This window comes from Panulirus ornatus, chromosome 4 (assembly GCF_036320965.1).
Source record: "Panulirus ornatus isolate Po-2019 chromosome 4, ASM3632096v1, whole genome shotgun sequence".
Classification (NCBI taxonomy): Eukaryota; Metazoa; Arthropoda; class Malacostraca; order Decapoda; family Palinuridae; genus Panulirus; species Panulirus ornatus.
This window is the reverse complement of record NC_092227.1, coordinates 38,562,968-38,586,452: the sequence shown is the minus strand read 5'-3', so window position 1 is coordinate 38,586,452 and position 23,485 is coordinate 38,562,968. Positions and strand designations below refer to the sequence as shown.

The 23,485-nt window shown below is 41.5% G+C and overlaps 1 protein-coding gene across 2 annotated transcripts in view; it reads left to right on the top strand.

Moving 5' to 3' along the window:
* ATPsyngamma (ATP synthase, gamma subunit) overlaps window positions 1-23,485 on the top strand; it is a 100,849-nt gene that overhangs the window by 11,357 nt on the left and 66,007 nt on the right. Inside the window, exon 4 of one of the 2 annotated variants that reach the window (XM_071693971.1) lies at window positions 20,835-20,855. The exons of the other annotated variant lie outside the window; for it this stretch is intronic. Coding sequence (XP_071550072.1) covers window positions 20,835-20,855 — 21 coding nt within the window. The remainder of the gene's footprint in view (window positions 1-20,834; window positions 20,856-23,485) is intronic. 2 annotated transcript variants of the gene reach the window in all.

Genomic DNA, 23,485 nt, shown 5'->3' with positions numbered 1-23,485 from the left:
TTGAAATGTATACTTATGTACATGTGTGTGTGTGGGCGTTTAAGTATATACATGTTTTATGTGGGTGGGTTGGGCCATTCTTTCATCTGTTTCCTTGTGCTACCTCGCTAATGCCGAAGACAGTGACAAAGTATAATAGAAATGAATAAATATGAATATATCTGCTTTGGATAAAGCACTGTTGAAGGTGTAGAAATTTCTATCATTTTCATGGGAACCTTCAGTTCCCCTTACTTGATTTTTTTTTTTTTTTTTTTTTTTGCTTTGTCGCTGTCTCCCGCGTTTGCGAGGTAGCGCAAGGAAACAGACGAAAGAAATGGCCCAACCCACCCCCATACACATGTATGTACATACGTCCACACACGCAAATATACATACCTACACAGCTTTCCATGGTTTACCCCAGACGCTTCACATGCCTTGATTCAATCCACTGTCAGCACGTCAACCCCGGTATACCACATCGCTCCAATTCACTCTATTCCTTGCCCTCCTTTCACCCTCCTGCATGCTAAGGCCCCGATCACACAAAATCTTTTTCACTCCATCTTTCCACCTCCAATTTGGTCTCCCTCTTCTCCTCGTTCCCTCCACCTCCGACACATATATCCTCTTGGTCAATCTTTCCTCACTCATTCTCTCCATGTGCCCGAACCATTTCAAAACACCCTCTTCTGCTCTCTCAACCACGCTCTTTTTATTTCCACACATCTCTCTTACCCTTACGTTACTTACTCGATCAAACCACCTCACACCACACATTGTCCTCAAACATCTCATTTCCATTACATCCATCCTCCTGCGCACAACTCTATCCATAGCCCACGCCTCGCAACCATACAACATTGTTGGAACCACTATTCCTTCAAACATACCCATTTTTGCTTTCCGAGATAATGTTCTCGACTTCCACACATTCTTCAAGGCTCCCAGAATTTTCGCCCCCCTCCCCCACCCTATGATCCACTTCCACTTCCATGGTTCCATCCGCTGCCAGATCCACTCCCAGATATCTAAAACACTTCACTTCCTCCAGTTTTTCTCCATTCAAACTCACCTCCCAATTGACTTGACCCTCAACCCTACTGTACCTAATAACCTTGCTCTTATTCACATTTACTCTTAAGTTTCTTCTTTCACACACTTTACCAAACTCAGTCACCAGCTTCTGCTGTTTCTCACATGAATCAGCCACCAGCGCTGTATCATCAGCGAACAACAACTGACTCACTTCCCAAGCTCTCTCATCCCCAACAGACTTCATACTTGCCCCTCTTTCCAAAACTCTTGCATTCACCTCTCTAACAACCCCATCCATAAACAAATTAAACAACCATGGAGACATCACACACCCCTGCCGCAAACCTACATTCACTGAGAACCAATCACTTTCCTCTCTTCCTACACGTACACATGCCTTACATCCTCGATAAAAACTTTTCACTGCTTCTAACAACTTGCCTCCCACACCATATATTCTTAATACCTTCCACAGAGCATCTCTATCAACTCTATCATATGCCTTCTCCAGATCCATAAATGCTACATACAAATCCATTTGCTTTTCTAAGTATTTCTCACATACATTCTTCAAAGCAAACACCTGATCCACACATCCTCTACCACTTCTGAAACCACACTGCTCTTCCCCAATCTGATGCTCTGTACATGCCTTCACCCTCTCAATCAATATCCTCCCATATAATTTACCAGGAATACTCAACAAACTTATACCTCTGTAATTTGAGCACTCACTCTTATCCCCTTTGCCTTTGTACAATGGCACTATGCACGCATTTCGCCAATCCTCAGGCACCTCACCATGAGTCATACATACATTAAATAACCTTACCAACCAGTCAACAACACATTGATATACCATTGAAATACCATTGAATAATTGATGGTAATGGCTATCTATGTATCTGTCAATATCTGATGCTCTTTCCCCCCGGGAACTCCCATCAAGAGGTGGTCACGGCAAAAGAGGCTCTACTTATCCCTGTCCTTACATGCCTCCTTTGCATACACCATTCCATGCATTCTTCCTCTGTTTTTCTCTTCATTATTCCTCCACCCTATTTGCCTATGTCACTGGTGGTGTTCCACCTGCACCAACCCCTTTGATTGTACTATCCGTTATTCCTCCACCTTATTGGCCTATGTCACAGGTGGTCTTCCACCCACACCAGCCCCTTTAATTGTGCTATCATGCACTTTCCTAGTAAACTCCCAGTCTTGCATTCTTTCATCCATTTTACCACTCCACAATTCATTCCCTTTGTATTCCTTGCCATACCACATTTCTCATACACCCTTTCATTTTTCTTCATTCCAATCTTGTCGCACCACATACTCTTCTCACAAAGCTCGTCTCCACAGCCTGGATTCTTCACCGCTATGCCTCATTCCACATCCATGTTTTGGCTGCATAGGTCAGGGTTAAGAGGACTATGTTGTCTCTTAATCCTCTCTTCTTCCATACTTACACCTCTATGTTGTCTCCTCATTATTCTATTAAGGGACCCAGTGACTCTTCTACCCTTTACTGCTCTCTCCCTTGTCTTTCCTTCCATATCACCACACTTACCCAAGACAGCTCCCAGATACTTAAATTCCCTCGCTTCTTCCAGTCTTTTTCCTCCCCATATTCTTTTTTTCACTCTATATGGTTTTACAAAATTTTACCTTCACTCCGTTTCCTCTCAGATATTATGGTAATGGCTCAGAATATGAATATGATGACTGGCTAGAGTAATTGGAGGGAGGTTGTAGAGAAATTCAAAAGTAATAGTTTGGATGTACGGGATATTGGGGATAGTTTGGATGTGCTGGAGATTGAGGAAACCCATATCCTTGGGAAGGTTGTATGGAGTGAAAATGAAAATGGTGAATGCAAATTATGTGGGGATGTGGAAGGAGGAGTGGTTTGGATGGTTATGAATGAATATTAACATGGAAGAGGGAATGAAAGATGTTTACTTGTGTTATCACAAAGAGTATGGGAGGGTATTATGGAGCATGGATGACATAGTGTAAGTGGATGGATAGTGTAAGTGAAAGGAAAGATTACAGTTGTAAAGTGTGCAAGGGTATGTGTTTATGCATCTGTGAGTATGAAGACTGTGCAAGGTGAGGATGATTTGAAACATTTTTGGAGAAATTTAGATGACTGTATAAATGGTTTTGAGGAGAGAAAGGGGGTTGAAATGGGAGATATGAATGTGACAGTCTGATGTGGTGAAATTGATGAGATAGTTGGTTAAATGGGGAGAACCTTGGATAAATATGAATGGAAGTTATCTTATGAATGTCTTCTAGTGTTTAGAAGGGTTTATTTGCTGGCACTCTTTTTCATCATGAGGAATCCATAGGTATACATGAATGAGAAATTATGTAGAGAAGAGCAAAAGGGTTTAATTAACTGTGTGGAAATGGATGAAAGTTTTAGAAAGGCTGTGCTAGATGCTAGAGTTGTAAGATGATTCTTTGGAGACTGCCCATTTTGTGGTTCTAGTGGTGTGTGTGATCAGGAAGAATGGTGAGGTAAAAGTGTTGGCAAGGGGGAAGGTGAATTAGAAAGGATGCAAGGAGTATGAAAGGAGGGTGATGCAAAGTTCAGATGGAAGCACAGGAAATGTAGGGATGTATTCGTGTGAATGGGGTGATGAAAATGTTTAGAGAAACGCTGTTAAAGGTTGTTGATATTAGTAGTTGGGTATAAAGTTGTGACATTTAATTCAAACCTGATTGCCGTTTCCTGTGTTAGCGAGGTAACAACTCCAAGAACAGATGAAGACAGGCCACATCTGCTCACATTCATTCTTTGGCTGTCATTTGTAATGCCCTCAAACCACAGCTTTGTATATTCAACCAGGCCCCAGAAACCCTTCCATGGTTTATCCTGGCCACTTCACATGCTCTGGTTCAGTCCATTGACAGAATGTTGATCCCTTTATACCACATTGTTCCAATTTACTTTATCCCATGCACCTCACCTCCTGCATGTTCAGGCCCCAATTGCTCAAAGTATTTTTCACTCCATCCTTCCATCTCCAATTTAGTCTCCCTGTTCTTGTTCTCTCCACTTTTGACATATGTTCTTTTTTGTCAACCTTTACCCACTCATTCGCATCATATGTCCAACCCATGTCAGCACACCCTGTTTAGCTATCTCAGTCACACTCATTTTATTACCACACATCCCTCTTACCCTTTCATTAGTTACACAACCAAACAACATCACACTACATATTGAACTCAGACATTTCATTTCCAACACATCCACCCTCTTCCATGCAGACTTATTTGTAGGCCATGAGTTGTATCCATATGATTAGTTATATCCATATGATTTTGTTGGAACTACTGTTCCTTCAAACATACTCATTTTTGCCCTCCCAGACGTTTTATCTTTCCACACATTCTTTAGTGCTTCTAGAACCTTTACCCCCTCCTCCACGCTTATGACACTTCTGCTTCCATTGTTTCATTTGCTGCCGTGCCCATTCTGAGGATTTCTTAATAATTTCACTTCCTCCAGTTTTTCTCCATTCAAACTCTACCCCAACTGACCTGTCTTTCAACCCTGCTAAACCAAATAAGCTTGCTTTTATTCACATTTACTTTTAACTTTGTGAGATATAAGAATAAAAAGGGAAATGCATTGTGGACTATTAGAGATACTGTGGAAGAGAAGAAAAAGGCATATGGTAGATTGCTTGAAAGGAATATACCATTAGAAGTTCAGCAAAGGAGTAGAAAAGAATATGAAATGTGTAAGTGGAATGTTGAGAAGCTGATAGAGGAAAATAAAAGGAGTTGATGAAGATTTTAGAAGAAAGCCAAGTGAGAAGTTTATCAAAAATAAGAAATTGTGCTGCAAGGAGGTGGAAGAGGAAAGAGGTGGATGAAAGAGTGGAAATGTTAATATGTGAGGTAAGCCGAGGGAGTTGTTGAATCAAAAGCAGGAAGTGAAAGGAAGATGGAAAGAGTGTTTTGAAAAACTGGTGAATGTGGGAGAAGGTGAGGCAGCAGTTTTACATGTATAGCTTTGGAGAATGGAAGGAAATGGACACAAGTGCATGTGCCTATAGAAAGAAGGGAGATAAAAAGGGCAATAATGAAGTTGAAGATAGGAAAGGCACATGCTGTGGATGGGATTACAGGTGAAATACTGAAGTATGGAGAGAAAGGTTTGGCAAAGTGGATGCATTCGATATGCAGTTTAGCATGGGGTACAGAAGTTTGTGCCTGAGGATTGGTTGAAAAGTTTTTTTTTGTTATTATACTTTGTCGCTGTCTCCCGCATTAGCAAGGTAGCGCAAGGAAACAGACGAAAGAATGGCCCAACCCACCCACGTACACGTATTACATACAGTCCACACACGCACATATACATACCTATTCATCTCAATGTATACATATATATACACACATAGACATCTACATATATACACATGTACATAATTCTTACTGTCTGCCCTTATTCATTCCCATCGCCACGTTGCCACACATGAAATGAAAGCCCCCTCCCCCTGCATGTGCACGAGGTAGCGCTAGGAAAAGACAACAAAGGCCACATTCGTTCACACTTAGTCTCTAGCTGTCATGTATAATGCACCGAAACCACAGCTCCCTTTCCACATCCAGGCCCCACACAACTTTCCATGGTTTACCCCAGATGCTTCACATACCCTGGTTCAGTCCATTGACAGCACATTGACCCCGGTATACCTCATCGTTCCAATTCATTCTGTTCCTTGCATGCCTTTTCACCCTCCTGCATGCTAAGGCCCCGATCACACAAAATCTTTTTCACTCCATCTTTCCACCTCCAATTTGGTCTCCCTCTTCTCCTCGTTCCCTCCACCTCCGACACATATATCCTCTTGGTCAATCTTTCCTCACTCATTCTCTCCATGTGCCCGAACCATTTCAAAACACCCTCTTCTGCTCTCTCAACCACGCTCTTTTTATTTCCACACATCTCTCTTACCCTTACGTTACTTACTCGATCAAACCACCTCACACCACACATTGTCCTCAAACATCTCATTTCCATTACATCCATCCTCCTGCGCACAACTCTATCCATAGCCCACGCCTCGCAACCATACAACATTGTTGGAACCACTATTCCTTCAAACATACCCATTTTTGCTTTCCGAGATAATGTTCTCGACTTCCACACATTCTTCAAGGCTCCCAGAATTTTCGCCCCCTCCCCCACCCTATGATCCACTTCCACTTCCATGGTTCCATCCGCTGCCAGATCCACTCCCAGATATCTAAAACACTTCACTTCCTCCAGTTTTTCTCCATTCAAACTCACCTCCCAATTGACTTGACCCTCAACCCTACTGTACCTAATAACCTTGCTCTTATTCACATTTACTCTTAAGTTTCTTCTTTCACACACTTTACCAAACTCAGTCACCAGCTTCTGCTGTTTCTCACATGAATCAGCCACCAGCGCTGTATCATCAGCGAACAACAACTGACTCACTTCCCAAGCTCTCTCATCCCCAACAGACTTCATACTTGCCCCTCTTTCCAAAACTCTTGCATTCACCTCTCTAACAACCCCATCCATAAACAAATTAAACAACCATGGAGACATCACACACCCCTGCCGCAAACCTACATTCACTGAGAACCAATCACTTTCCTCTCTTCCTACACGTACACATGCCTTACATCCTCGATAAAAACTTTTCACTGCTTCTAACAACTTGCCTCCCACACCATATATTCTTAATACCTTCCACAGAGCATCTCTATCAACTCTATCATATGCCTTCTCCAGATCCATAAATGCTACATACAAATCCATTTGCTTTTCTAAGTATTTCTCACATACATTCTTCAAAGCAAACACCTGATCCACACATCCTCTACCACTTCTGAAACCACACTGCTCTTCCCCAATCTGATGCTCTGTACATGCCTTCACCCTCTCAATCAATATCCTCCCATATAATTTACCAGGAATACTCAACAAACTTATACCTCTGTAATTTGAGCACTCACTCTTATCCCCTTTGCCTTTGTACAATGGCACTATGCACGCATTTCGCCAATCCTCAGGCACCTCACCATGAGTCATACATACATTAAATAACCTTACCAACCAGTCAACAACACATTGATATACCATTGAAATACCATTGAATAATTGATGGTAATGGCTATCTATGTATCTGTCAATATCTGATGCTCTTTCCCCCCGGGAACTCCCATCAAGAGGTGGTCACGGCAAAAGAGGCTCTACTTATCCCTGTCCTTACATGCCTCCTTTGCATACACCATTCCATGCATTCTTCCTCTGTTTTTCTCTTCATTATTCCTCCACCCTATTTGCCTATGTCACTGGTGGTGTTCCACCTGCACCAACCCCTTTGATTGTACTATCCGTTATTCCTCCACCTTATTGGCCTATGTCACAGGTGGTCTTCCACCCACACCAGCCCCTTTAATTGTGCTATCATGCACTTTCCTAGTAAACTCCCAGTCTTGCATTCTTTCATCCATTTTACCACTCCACAATTCATTCCCTTTGTATTCCTTGCCATACCACATTTCTCATACACCCTTTCATTTTTCTTCATTCCAATCTTGTCGCACCACATACTCTTCTCACAAAGCTCGTCTCCACAGCCTGGATTCTTCACCGCTATGCCTCATTCCACATCCATGTTTTGGCTGCATAGGTCAGGGTTAAGAGGACTATGTTGTCTCTTAATCCTCTCTTCTTCCATACTTACACCTCTATGTTGTCTCCTCATTATTCTATTAAGGGACCCAGTGACTCTTCTACCCTTTACTGCTCTCTCCCTTGTCTTTCCTTCCATATCACCACACTTACCCAAGACAGCTCCCAGATACTTAAATTCCCTCGCTTCTTCCAGTCTTTTTCCTCCCCATATTCTTTTTTTCACTCTATATGGTTTTACAAAATTTTACCTTCACTCCGTTTCCTCTCAGATATTATGGTAATGGCTCAGAATATGAATATGATGACTGGCTAGAGTAATTGGAGGGAGGTTGTAGAGAAATTCAAAAGTAATAGTTTGGATGTACGGGATATTGGGGATAGTTTGGATGTGCTGGAGATTGAGGAAACCCATATCCTTGGGAAGGTTGTATGGAGTGAAAATGAAAATGGTGAATGCAAATTATGTGGGGATGTGGAAGGAGGAGTGGTTTGGATGGTTATGAATGAATATTAACATGGAAGAGGGAATGAAAGATGTTTACTTGTGTTATCACAAAGAGTATGGGAGGGTATTATGGAGCATGGATGACATAGTGTAAGTGGATGGATAGTGTAAGTGAAAGGAAAGATTACAGTTGTAAAGTGTGCAAGGGTATGTGTTTATGCATCTGTGAGTATGAAGACTGTGCAAGGTGAGGATGATTTGAAACATTTTTGGAGAAATTTAGATGACTGTATAAATGGTTTTGAGGAGAGAAAGGGGGTTGAAATGGGAGATATGAATGTGACAGTCTGATGTGGTGAAATTGATGAGATAGTTGGTTAAATGGGGAGAACCTTGGATAAATATGAATGGAAGTTATCTTATGAATGTCTTCTAGTGTTTAGAAGGGTTTATTTGCTGGCACTCTTTTTCATCATGAGGAATCCATAGGTATACATGAATGAGAAATTATGTAGAGAAGAGCAAAAGGGTTTAATTAACTGTGTGGAAATGGATGAAAGTTTTAGAAAGGCTGTGCTAGATGCTAGAGTTGTAAGATGATTCTTTGGAGACTGCCCATTTTGTGGTTCTAGTGGTGTGTGTGATCAGGAAGAATGGTGAGGTAAAAGTGTTGGCAAGGGGGAAGGTGAATTAGAAAGGATGCAAGGAGTATGAAAGGAGGGTGATGCAAAGTTCAGATGGAAGCACAGGAAATGTAGGGATGTATTCGTGTGAATGGGGTGATGAAAATGTTTAGAGAAACGCTGTTAAAGGTTGTTGATATTAGTAGTTGGGTATAAAGTTGTGACATTTAATTCAAACCTGATTGCCGTTTCCTGTGTTAGCGAGGTAACAACTCCAAGAACAGATGAAGACAGGCCACATCTGCTCACATTCATTCTTTGGCTGTCATTTGTAATGCCCTCAAACCACAGCTTTGTATATTCAACCAGGCCCCAGAAACCCTTCCATGGTTTATCCTGGCCACTTCACATGCTCTGGTTCAGTCCATTGACAGAATGTTGATCCCTTTATACCACATTGTTCCAATTTACTTTATCCCATGCACCTCACCTCCTGCATGTTCAGGCCCCAATTGCTCAAAGTATTTTTCACTCCATCCTTCCATCTCCAATTTAGTCTCCCTGTTCTTGTTCTCTCCACTTTTGACATATGTTCTTTTTTGTCAACCTTTACCCACTCATTCGCATCATATGTCCAACCCATGTCAGCACACCCTGTTTAGCTATCTCAGTCACACTCATTTTATTACCACACATCCCTCTTACCCTTTCATTAGTTACACAACCAAACAACATCACACTACATATTGAACTCAGACATTTCATTTCCAACACATCCACCCTCTTCCATGCAGACTTATTTGTAGGCCATGAGTTGTATCCATATGATTAGTTATATCCATATGATTTTGTTGGAACTACTGTTCCTTCAAACATACTCATTTTTGCCCTCCCAGACGTTTTATCTTTCCACACATTCTTTAGTGCTTCTAGAACCTTTACCCCCTCCTCCACGCTTATGACACTTCTGCTTCCATTGTTTCATTTGCTGCCGTGCCCATTCTGAGGATTTCTTAATAATTTCACTTCCTCCAGTTTTTCTCCATTCAAACTCTACCCCAACTGACCTGTCTTTCAACCCTGCTAAACCAAATAAGCTTGCTTTTATTCACATTTACTTTTAACTTTGTGAGATATAAGAATAAAAAGGGAAATGCATTGTGGACTATTAGAGATACTGTGGAAGAGAAGAAAAAGGCATATGGTAGATTGCTTGAAAGGAATATACCATTAGAAGTTCAGCAAAGGAGTAGAAAAGAATATGAAATGTGTAAGTGGAATGTTGAGAAGCTGATAGAGGAAAATAAAAGGAGTTGATGAAGATTTTAGAAGAAAGCCAAGTGAGAAGTTTATCAAAAATAAGAAATTGTGCTGCAAGGAGGTGGAAGAGGAAAGAGGTGGATGAAAGAGTGGAAATGTTAATATGTGAGGTAAGCCGAGGGAGTTGTTGAATCAAAAGCAGGAAGTGAAAGGAAGATGGAAAGAGTGTTTTGAAAAACTGGTGAATGTGGGAGAAGGTGAGGCAGCAGTTTTACATGTATAGCTTTGGAGAATGGAAGGAAATGGACACAAGTGCATGTGCCTATAGAAAGAAGGGAGATAAAAAGGGCAATAATGAAGTTGAAGATAGGAAAGGCACATGCTGTGGATGGGATTACAGGTGAAATACTGAAGTATGGAGAGAAAGGTTTGGCAAAGTGGATGCATTCGATATGCAGTTTAGCATGGGGTACAGAAGTTTGTGCCTGAGGATTGGTTGAAAAGTATTTTTTTTGTTATTATACTTTGTCGCTGTCTCCCGCATTAGCAAGGTAGCGCAAGGAAACAGACGAAAGAATGGCCCAACCCACCCACGTACACGTATATACATACACGTCCACACACGCACATATACATACCTATTCATCTCAATGTATACATATATATACACACATAGACATCTACATATATACACATGTACATAATTCTTACTGTCTGCCCTTATTCATTCCCATCGCCACGTTGCCACACATGAAATGAAAGCCCCCTCCCCCTGCATGTGCACGAGGTAGCGCTAGGAAAAGACAACAAAGGCCACATTCGTTCACACTTAGTCTCTAGCTGTCATGTATAATGCACCGAAACCACAGCTCCCTTTCCACATCCAGGCCCCACACAACTTTCCATGGTTTACCCCAGATGCTTCACATACCCTGGTTCAGTCCATTGACAGCACATTGACCCCGGTATACCTCATCGTTCCAATTCATTCTGTTCCTTGCATGCCTTTTACCCTCCTGCATGTTCAGGCCCCGATCACACAAAATCTTTTTCACTCCAACTTTCCACCTTCAATTTGGTCTCCCACTTCTCCTCGCTCCCTCCACCTGTGACACATATATCCTCTTTGTCAGTCTTTCCTCACTTATACTTTCCGTGTGACCAAACCATTTTAAAACACCCTCTTCTGCTCTCTCAACCACACACTTTTTATTACCACACATCTCTCTTACCCTTTCATTACTTACTCGATCAAACCACCTCACACCTCATGTTGTTCTCAAACATCTCATTTCCAGCACATCCACCCTCCTGCGCACAACTCTATCTATAGCCCATGCCTCGCAACCATATAACATTGTTGGAACCACTATTCCTTCAAACATACCCATTTTTGCTTCCCAAGATAATGTTCTCAACTTCCACACATTTTTCAACGCTCCCAGAACTTTCGCCCCCTCCCCCACCCTATGATTCACTTCCACTTCCATGGTTCCATCTGCTGCCAAATCCACTCCCAGATATCTAAAACACTTCTCTTCCTCCAGTTTTTCTCACTTCAAACTTACCTCCCAATTGACTTGTCCCTCAACCCTACTGTAACTAATGACCTTACTCTTATTCACATTTACTCTCAGCTTTCTTCTTTCACGCACTTTACCAAACTCAGTCACCAGCTTCTGCAGTTTCTCACCTGAATCAGCCACCAGTGCTGTATCATCAGCGAACAACAACTGACTCACTACCCAAGCTCTCTTATCCACAACAGACTGCATACTTGCCCCTCTTTCCAAAACTCTTGCTTTCACCTCCCTAACAACCCCATCGATAAACAAATTAAACAACCATGGAGACATAACACACCCCTGCCGCAAACCAACATTCACTGAGAACCAATTGCTTTCTTCTCTTCCTACATGTACACATGCCTTACATCCTCGATAAAAACTTTTCACTGCCTCAAACAACTTGCCTCCCACACCATATATTCTTAATACCTTTCACAGAGCATCTCTATCAACTCTCATCATATGCCTTCTCCAGATCCATGAATGTTACATACAAATCCATTTGCTTTTCTAAGTATTATTGTTTCTTTATTCAAAGGAAAAGGTGCGAAGGATATATGATGCAGTTTAGGGGAATAAGTCTGTAATGCAGAATAAGTGAAGAGCAAGGGGATGTATGGATCAGATATTTGTGGTGAAAATGACTGGAAAAGTATGTAGCAAAAAGTCAGAAGCTGTAAGCAACTTTTATGTATCTGGAGAATGCATGTTACAATTAAATGGAATGCTTTATGGAACATGTTAAGGATATATGTAAAGGCCTGCTGTAGAGTAGCAAATGCATGTGTGAGAGTGGATTGTGAGTTAGAGTGAGTTTTATTATAAACGTGGATGTGAGGCAGGGCTGTCTGATGTCATTGTGGCTTTTTAACATATATATGGGTGGAGTGACGAGAGAGATTTTTAACATATATATGGGTGGAGTGATGAGAGAGATGAAAGCAAAACTAGGTAAAGGGGTGCAGAGATGGAGTGTGGTCCAAGTTTTGGCGGCTGGTGTCAAGCCTGTTTGTGAATGATTCTGTGTTGTATGCTGAGAGTGGGGAGGAGTTGCAGAAGGTTGTGTGTTTTATGATGTGTGTAGGTATAGGTGATTGAAGGTTAATGTGAATAAAAGGAAAGTAATGGTGTTTGAAAGGAAACAGAGAAATTATAGATTTTGTGAAACTTGTGTTTGAAAGGAAATAGAAATTATTGACTTTGTGAAACTCTGTAGAGTGAAAGAAGAAAGTGTACTGAACTGTTGAAGATGTGGGGGAGGAAAAAGTGGAAGCAGTAAGCGAATGTAAGTATTTAGGAACTATCATGGGTAAGTTTGGTGACAATGGAAGGGGAGAGTAGCACAGGATAGAAGAGTCATTGGGTTCCATAAAAGATTAATGAAGGGTAGAAGCATAAGTATAGAAGTGAAGAAAGGATTAAGGGACAGCATATTCCTCCCAACCCTGACCTATGCAACTGAAATGTGGGCATGGAATGAGCCACAGAGGTCAAGAATCCAGGCTGTGGAAGTGAGCTGTTTTAAAGGAGAATGTGGTATGATGAGATGGAATGAAGAAAGAAATGAAGAGGTGTATAATTTTTTGTGGTATTGCAGGGAATGCAAAGGCACTGAATTGTAAAGTGGGTGAAACATAATACTTAGAGTTCGTTTGGGCATGTGGAAAGAAGCCTGTTTGTGAATGATACTGTGTTGTATGCTGAGAGTGGGGAGGAGTTGCAGAAGGTTGTGTGTTTTATGTGTGTAGGTACAGGTGATTGAAGGTTAATATGAATAAAAGGAAAGTAATGGTGTTTGAAAGGAAACAGAGAAATTATAGATTTTGTGAAACAGTTGTGTTTGAAAGGAAACGGAGAAATTATTGACTTTGTGAAACTCTGTAGAGTGAAAGAAGAAAGTGTTGTGGTATTGCAGGGAATGCAAAGGCAATGAATTGTAAAGTGGGTGAAACATAATACTTAGAGTTCGTTTGGGCATGTGGAAAGAATGCAAGATGGTGAGTTTATAAAGAGAGTGTATGATAGTACAATTAGAGGGGTTGATGCGAGAGAAAGACCACTTGTGACATGAGGAAATAAAGTGGAAGAATACTGGAAGGAGCAAAATGGGGAAGAATGAGTGGAATAGTGTATGAGGGAGGGATAAGTGAAGACTTTTGTAGTGGCTACACCCTTGATGGGAGTTCCCAGAGGGAATAGGCATCAGAGATATTGGTCAACACTTGCAAACACTTTTCGTGGTATACTCATCAGACTTGTTCCCCTATAATTGCTACATACAACATTACACCTTTTCATTTGAGCAAAGGAAAGGTAATAGATATCGCCCAGTCCTCAGGCACAACCTTCTGTTTCCGTGCTAAATTGCATATCAGATGCATCCACTACATCATACTTTCTTTTCCATACTTCAGCATTTCAGACAATCCCATCCACTTCAGGTGCCTTTTCTACCTGCAGCCTCATTATTGCCATTTTTACTTCCCCTTTTGCTATAGGTTCTTGCACTTGTATCCTCTTCCTTTTATCCTTAGTACCCATACATGTAACGTGCTGCCTCACTTTCCACCTTCTTCAGTTCTTCAAAATACTCTTTCCATCTTCCTTTCACTTCCGCCTCTTGATTCTTTATATTCTCTTCCGTCCGTATTTCTCACACTGATATTTTTACTCTTACATCCACCTCTTCTCTTTTTCACCTCCTTCCAGTACTTTTTTTTTTTTTTTCTCCCTGTCTCCTGCGTTTGCGAGGTAGCGCAAGGAAACAGACGCAAGAAATGGCCCAACCCACCCCCATACATATGTATATACATACTTCCACACACGCAAATATACATACCTACACAGCTTTCCATGGTTTACCCCAGACGCCTCACATGCCCTGATTCAATCCCCTGACAGCACGTCAACCCCGGTATACCACATCGCTCCAATTCACTCTATTCCTTGCCCTCCTTTCACCCTCCTGCATGTTCAGGCCCCGATCACACAAAATCTTTTTCACTACATCTTTCCACCTCCAATTTGGTCTCCCTCTTCTCCTCGTTCCCTCCACCTCTGACACATATATCCTCTTGGTCAATCTTTCCTCACTCATTCTCTCCATGTGCCCAAACCATTTCAAAAACACCCTCTTCTGCTCTCTCAACCACGCTCTTTTTATTTCCACACATCTCTCTTACCCTTACGTTACTTACTCGATCAAACCACCTCACACCACACATTGTCCTCATACATCTCATTTCCAGCACATCCAACCTCCTGCGCACAACTCTATCCATAGCCCACGCCTCGCAACCATACAACATTGTTGGAACCACTATTCCTTCAAACATACCCATTTTTGCTTTCCGAGATAATGTTCTCGACTTCCACACATTCTTCAAGGCTCCCAGAATTTTCGCCCCCTCCCCCACCCTATGATCCACTTCCGCTTCCATGGTTCCATCCGCTGCCAGATCCACTCCCAGATATCTAAAACACTTCACTTCCTCCAGTTTTTCTCCATTCAAACTCACCTCCCAATTGACTTGACCCTCAACCCTACTGTACCTAATAACCTTGCTCTTATTCACATTTACTCTTAAGTTTCTTCTTTCACACACTTTACCAAACTCAGTCACCAGCTTCTGCTGTTTCTCACATGAATCAGCCACCAGCACTGTATCATCAGCGAACAACAACTGACTCACTTCCCAAGCTCTCTCATCCCCAACAGACTTCATACTTGCCCCTCTTTCCAAAACTCTTGCATTCACCTCTCTAACAACCCCATCCATAAACAAATTAAACAACCATGGAGCGATCACACACCCCTGCCGCAAACCTACATTCACTGAGAACCAATCACTTTCCTCTCTTCCTACACGTACACATGCCTTACATCCTCGATAAAAACTTTTCACTGCTTCTAACAACTTGCCTCCCACACCATATATTCTTAATGCCTTCCACAGAGCATCTCTATCAACTCTATCATATGCCTTCTCCAGATCCATAAATGCTACATACAAATCCATTTGCTTTTCTAAGTATTTCTCACATACATTCTTCAAAGCAAACACCTGATCCACACATCCTCTACCACTTCTGAAACCACACTGCTCTTCCCCAATCTGATGCTCTGTACATGCCTTCACCCTCTCAATCAGTATCCTCCCATATAATTTACCAGGAATACTCAACAAACTTATACCTCTGTAATTTGAGCACTCACTCTTATCCCCTTTGCCTTTGTACAATGGCACTATGCACGCATTCCGCCAATCCTCAGGCACCTCACCATGAGTCATACATACATTAAATAACCTTACCAACCAGTCAACAATACAGTCACCCCCTTTTTTAATAAATTCCACTGCAATACCATCCAAACCTGCTGCCTTGCCAGCTTTCATCTTCCGCAAAGCTTTTACTACCTCTTCTCTGTTTACCAAATCATTTTCCCTAACCCTCTCACTTTGCACACCACCTCGACCAAAACACCCTATATCTGCCACTCTGTCATCAAACACATTCAGCAAACCTTCAAAATACTCACTCCATCTCCTTCTCACATCACCACTACTTGTTATCACCTCCCCATTTGCGCCCTTCACTGAAGTTCCCATTTGCTCCCTTGTCTTACGCACTTTATTTACCTCCTTCCAGAACATCTTTTTATTCTCCCTAAAATTTAATGATACTCTCTCACCCCAACTCTCATTTGCCCTTTTTTTCACCTCTTGCACCTTTCTCTTGACCTCCTGTCTCTTTCTTTTATACTTCTCCACTCAATTGCATTTTTTCCCTGCAAAAATCGTCCAAATGCCTCTTTCTTCTCTTTCACTGATACTCTTACTTCTTCATCCCACCACTCACTACCCTTTCTAATCAACCCACCTCCCACTCTTCTCATGCCACAAGCATCTTTTGCGCAATCCATCACTGATTCCCTAAATACATCCCATTCCTCCCCCACTCCCCTTACTTCCATTGTTCTCACCTTTTTCCATTCTGTACTCAGTCTCTCCTGGTACTTCCTCACACAAGTCTCCTTCCCAAGCTCACTTACTCTCACCACCCTCTTCACCCCAACATTCACTCTTCTTTTCTGAAAACCCATACAAATCTTCACCTTAGCCTCCACAAGATAATGATCAGACATCCCTCCAGTTGCACCTCTCAGCACATTAACATCCAAAAGTCTCTCTTTCGTGCGCCTGTCAATTAACACGTAATCCAATAACGCTCTCTGGCCATCTCTCCTACTTACATAAGTATACTTATGTATATCTCGCTTTTTAAACCAGGTATTCCCAATCATCAGTCCTTTTTCAGCACATAAATCTACAAGCTCTTCACCATTTCCATTTACAACACTGAACACCCCATGTATACCACTTATTCCCTCAACTGCCACATTACTCACCTTTGCATTCAAATCACCCATCACTATAACCCGGTCTCGTGCATCAAAACCACTAACACACTCATTCAGCTGCTCCCAAAACACTTGCCTCTCATGATCTTTCTTCTCATGCCCAGGTGCATATGCACCAATAATCACCCATCTCTCTCCATCAACTTTCAGTTTTACCCATATTAATCGAGAATTTACTTTCTTACATTCTATCACATACTCCCACAACTCCTGTTTCAGGAGTACTGCTACTCCTTCCCTTGCTCTTGTCCTCTCACTAACCCCTGACTTTATTCCCAAGACATTCCCAAACCACTCTTCCCCTTTACCCTTGAGCTTCGTTTCACTCAGAGCCAAAACATGCAGGTTCCTTTCCTCAAACATACTACCTATCTCTCCTTTTTTCACTTCTTGGTTACATCCACACACATTTAGTCACCCCAATCTGAGCCTTCGAGGAGGATGAGCACTCCCCGCGTGACTCCTTCTTCTGTTTCCCTGCATTCCTTCCAGTACTATTTCTTATTTTTCCTAAACATCTCCCTTAACTTTCTTTCCAAATCTTCATCTCTTTCCTTGCTTTCCTCTATCTGCTTCTTAAGATTCTACTTACTTATATTATTCCCTCCTTTGCTGAACTTCCACTGGTACATTTCTTTCAAGTAGTCTGCTATGCTTTTTTATTTATTTTCCACAGCAGGAGAGGAACCTGGATGTCAAAGCTCTGATTGAAATTAAGCTCAAAGGGAAGGAGGAAATTTTTTTTGGATTTTCTTAGGGGTTTGTGTATGGACAAGTTTGCTAAGGAGGGGGTGGTGCCTTTGCTGAAGGAGTCATAAGAATATGTGAAAAAGTGCATGGAAATGAACCCCAGACTAATGCAGGCAAATATGAAAGTGTTTTTGGGAGGTAGATGTGTGTTATTGCCCATGCAGCTGATGACAAGAGGAATAAGGAAGGGATCTGATGTTTCAGGAATTTTGGTGTGAGATTGAGTAATAGTGATGGGCAATTTGAATGCAGGATTGCATGGTAATTGCAGTGAAAGTTCTAACTGGAGACTTAGGGTTCCCAGTATGAATGAAAGTGGTGAACAGCTAGTGGGTGGAGTTGTGAGCTGAAAAAGGGCTACTGAGTGGGAATACTTTTCTTAGAGAGTGAGTGGGGTAGATAGTGAGTGGGCATTATTGGATTATGTACTGTTGAAAGACATGCAAAAGAGAGACTCTTGTTACGATATGCTGACATCTGATGGGATGTATGATCACTGATTGGTTGTGGTGAAAGTGAAAATGTGTGGAGGCTTTATGAAAATGATACGGGTGGGAAGAGGGTGTTGAATGTGAGCAAGCTTAGAAAAGAGGAATTTGTAATGAGATACTGGGAGAGATCAGGTGAAGAATGGGAAAGGTTGAGGTTAAAGAAACAGAGTGGGCAAGGAATGTTTTATATTTAAGGAAGCAGTTTTTACATATTTGAGTTTAGTTTGTAGTGTGCATAAGTTGGGAGATTGGCTTGTGAGAATGGATAGTAAAGGTTATGATGAGAAAGTTCAGTTGCTGGTGGAAGAAAAAAGGGGTTTGTAGGCATTAACTGCAGGTAAGGAGTGCAAGTGATTATATGTATAAGGGGAAGCAGCTTGAGGGAAAGAGGAATGTGCATAGCTGAAAAAGGGGAAAATGACGGTTGTGATGAGAGAGTATTGGCAAACTTCAGGGAAAATAAGAAATGTTTCGGTAGGAAGTTGATAGTGTGAGGTGAACAAGAGAACAAATGGGAGTACTCCCATGTCAGTGAGTGGTGCAGATGGGGAAGTGGTAACAGGCAGAGATGAGTTGAAGAGGAGATGGAGTGAGTGGTGGTTTGCACAGAGTATCAGATTGGAGAGGAACATTGCAGATTTAGGAGAGGCAGAGAATGTGTGGATCTGTTGTTTATCTTGAAGAATCTGTGTTAAAGAAACAGAGGCATTTGTATGTGGCATGTGGTTATGGTGAAGCACATGCTAAGAGTTCTTAAGATGCTTTATGGAAGGTATTACAGACATGTGGTGTTAGAGGAAAGCTGCATGAAGCAGTTTTCATCAAGAGAGTATAGCATGTGTGTGAGTAGTTAGTGGCTAGTGGTTTCAGGTGCAGGTGGGTCTGTAGCAGGAGTGTATGATGCCACCATGGCGTTTTAATTTGTTAATGAATGGGGTGGTGAGGTTGGTGAATGCGAGGACCTTGTAGAGAGGGGTAGGTCTGTATTCTATTGCGGTTGAAGGGGGGGCCTGGAAGATAAGTCAGCTGTAGGTTGTTGTTGATGTGCTTCTGGTGGCAGACTTTAGTGAGAAACTCTATAAGCTGGTGTCTGAGTTTGTTAGTTGTGTGTGAAAGGAGAAAGGTGAGTTGATTTGAATATAAGTAAGGATATCAAGTTAGAAGCATAGAGAGATAGGCTGGGTGGAGTGTGAATTTTAATCGAAAGAACTTGGAGGCAATAGAGAATTTTAGACCTTGGATTGGACGTGAATGAGGGTTGAACCATGGTACCTGAAGTGAGCCATAGAGTAGGTGAAGGGGCTAATTATAGTCATTCTGACAGTGCTGTTGGAAGTGATGCACGAGCCCTAGATATAAAAAGTTAGGAAGAGGTTGGATATGGAGGAAGTGAAGTGTTTCCAGACAGTATTTGGGATTAGGAAGTTTGATTGACTATGAATTGATAAGATAAGATATGAAAGAGGAATGGTAGTAAGAAGAGTATGTGAGGGAGAGAGTTGAAGAAGGTGTGCTGAATGGTTTTGGACATATGAATAGCATGAATTAGAAGAGGCTGAATAAAGAGGGTATACATGTCTGAAGTTGAAGGAACTAGAAGGCGGGGAACCGAGGATGGGGTGGAAGGATGATAAGGATGATGTGAAAGGTACATTGAATGAGTGGGGCCTGAGCATGCATGAGAGTAGGGGGGCAAGGATGGGACAGAGAGAATTAGAGCATTGTGGTGTATAGAGGTGACATGCTGTTGATGGGTTGAACCAGGGTGTATGAAGCAGTCAGGGGTTTGGTTTTGGTGCAATATGCATTCATAGGAGTGTATGTGAGCAACTGATGCAGTTCCTCATTTATTTGGTAATGCTAACTCGCTTTCTGGGATATTGCTAACAAGTGTGGAATAAGAATTTCCTAGTTCAGGATGTTTAACTGAAGATATGAATCAAAAATTATTTTTTTATCAGAGGAAACATTAAAGGAAATATTGTATTGTATTGTATGGAAATTGAGAAATATTAATTTTTATTCAAACCTCTTGCTATTGATATTTTCAAGTCTGTTGCTATTTTGAGACTTTAATGTCATTAATAGAGTTTGCTCCAAGATTTTCAAATGTTGCTTTTTTGTAATGTTGCTTCAGGAACTGTCAATATGTGGGTTCCCTTGGTATTACTGTAGTATTCCAGGTACTGTATTCTTTGGCACTTACTATTTTCACTTGAAACCCCATGTATATGTAGAAGTCATTATTTTGCTGTATCTCACACTCATCCATTCTTATCTGTGCTTGATCATAATACAAATTAATTTCAATTTTGTGGAAGGGATATACTTCAAGTATTCTGTTATGTTGGAGATACAGTTTGAATTTGACAATCACCTTATAGGTGGAAATGATGAGTGCCTAGTTGTTTGATAGGCAGATCAACATGGTTAATGTTTTCAGAAAGTATATTTTTGAAAATATATTTTATGAGCCATGTATTAGAACATGTTTTTTATTATTATCATTAATATAATGATTATTCTTATCATTATTATTTCTTTTTTGCATGCGGCAGAGGAGTAACACAATCAGGAGGGTAATGATATCTGTTTTTATTCTTTGTGTAGCAAATTTGTATACTATATGTTTTTATGTCTGCATACGTATAGGCACCTCTTGATTAACGCGATAATTGTGTCGTTGAAAATGACCCGGTAAATCAAAAACTCAATATGCGTAGTTATTGTCTGAGGACAGTATGTGATGTGAGATGGTTTGATTAAGTAATGAAAGGGTAAGAGAGATGTGTGGTAATAAAAAGAGTGAGGTTGAGAGAGCCGAAGGTGTGTTGAAATGGTTTGGACACACTGAGAGCATGAGTGAGGAAAGATTGACAAAGAGGATATATATGTCAGAGGTGGAGGTAAGAAGAAGCGGGAGACCAAACTGGAGGTGGAAGGATGGAGTGAAAAAGATTTCGAGTGATTGGGGCCTGAACATACAGGAGGGTGAAAGGCGTGCAAGGAATAGAGTGAATTGGAATGATGTGGTATACTGGGTCGACGTGCTGCCAATGGATTGAAGCAAGGCATGTGAAACGTTTGGGGTAGACCATGGAAGGGTCTTTGGGGCCTGGATGTGGAAAGGGAGCTTTGGTATCGGTTTATTACACATGTCAGCTAAGGACAGTGTGAACAAATGTGGCTTTTATTCTCTATTCCTTGTGCTGCCTCGCTGGAGGGGGGGGATGCTATTTTGTGTGTGGAGGGGTGGCAACGGCAATGGATGAAGGCAGCAAGTATGAATATATACAAGTGTATATATGTATATTTCTGTGTATGTATATGTTGAAATGTATACGTATGTATATGTGCTGTGGTTTCAGTGCATTATACATGACAGCTAGAGACTAAGTGTGAACGAATGTGGCTATTGTTGTCTTTTCCTAGCACTACCTGATGCACATACGGGGGGAGGGGTTTTCATTATATGTGTGGCGGGGTGGCAACGGGAATGAATAAGGCAGACTATGAATTATATACATGTGTATATATGTATACGTCTGTGTGTGTATATATACGTATACGTTGTGATGTATAGGCATGTATATGTGCATGTGTGGACGTGTATGTATATACATTGTGTATGTGGGTGGGTTGGGCCAGTCTTTCGTCTGTTTCCTTGCGCCACCTCGCTAACTTGGGAGACAGCGACAAAGTATAATAAATAAAAAAGATAAGATAAATGTAAATGTGCATGTGTGGGCATTTATGTATGTACATGTGTATATGGGTGGGTTGGGCTATGGGCTATAGATAGGGTGGTGTGGAGCAGGGTAGATGTGTTGGAAATGAAATGTTTGTGCTGGTTTGATCGAGTAAGTAATGAAAGGGTAAGAGAGATGTGTAGTAATAAAAAAAGTGTGATTTAGAAAGCAGAAGAGGGTAGAATGAGTGAGGAGTGATTGACAAAGAGGATATATGTGTCATAGGTAGAGGGAACGAGGAGAAGTGGGAGACCAAATTGGAGGTGGAAGGATGGAGTGAAAAAGATTTTGAGCGATTGGGGCCTGAACATACAGGAGGGTGAAAGTTGTGCAAGGAATAGAGTGAATTGGAACGATGTGGTATACTGGGGTCGATGTGCTGTCAGTGGATTAAGCTAGGGCATGTGAAGCATTTGGGGTAAACCATAGAAAGTTTTGTGGGACCTGGATGTGGAAAGGGAGCTGTGGTTTCGGTGCATTACACATGACAGCTAGAGACTGAGTGTGAACGAATGTGGCCTTTTTTTTTGTCTTTTCCAAGCACTACCTCATGGGGGGGGGGTTATGTATATGTATGTATGCTATTTCATGTGTGGAATGGATGAAGGCAGCAAGTATGAATATGTACATGTGTGTATATGTACATATGTGTATGTATGCATATGTTGACATGAATATGTATGTATATGTGCATGTGTCAGCATTTATGTATATACATGTTTATGTGGGTGGGTTGGGCCATTCTTTCATCTGTTTCCTTGTGCTTCCTCAGTAATACAGATGATGATGATTAAGTGTAATAAAATAAGTAATATATACAGCCACATAACAGACATGTATACACATGTACTTATTCCTTGCTTGCCTTCATCCATTCGTGCCACTACCCTGCCAAACAGGAATTAGTGTTTTAACCCCCCACTTCAGCAGGGCAGCACCAGGAAAAGAGAAAAAAAGTTCCACATTTGTTCACACTCAGTATCTAGCTGCCTGTGTAATGCACTGAAACCAGAGCTCCCTCTCCACATCCAGATTCCACAGATATTGGAGATTATTGATAAGGTAGTACTGAATATTTTTATTTATTTATTTATTTATTTTGCTTTGTCGCTGTCTCCCGCGTTAGCGAGGTAGCGCAAGGAAACAGACGAAAGAATGGCCCAACCCGCCCACATACATATGTATATACATACATGTCCACCCATGCACAATATACATACCTATACATCTCAATGTACACATATATATACACACACAGACATATACATATATACACATGTACATAATTCATACTGTCTGCCTTTATTTGTTCCCATCGCCACCTCGCCAAACATGGAATAACAACCCCCTCCCCCTCATGTGTGCGAGGTAGCGCTAGGAAAAACACCAAAGGCCCCATTCGTTCACACTCACTGTCTAGCTGTCGTGTAATAATGCACCAAAACCACAGCTCCCTTTCC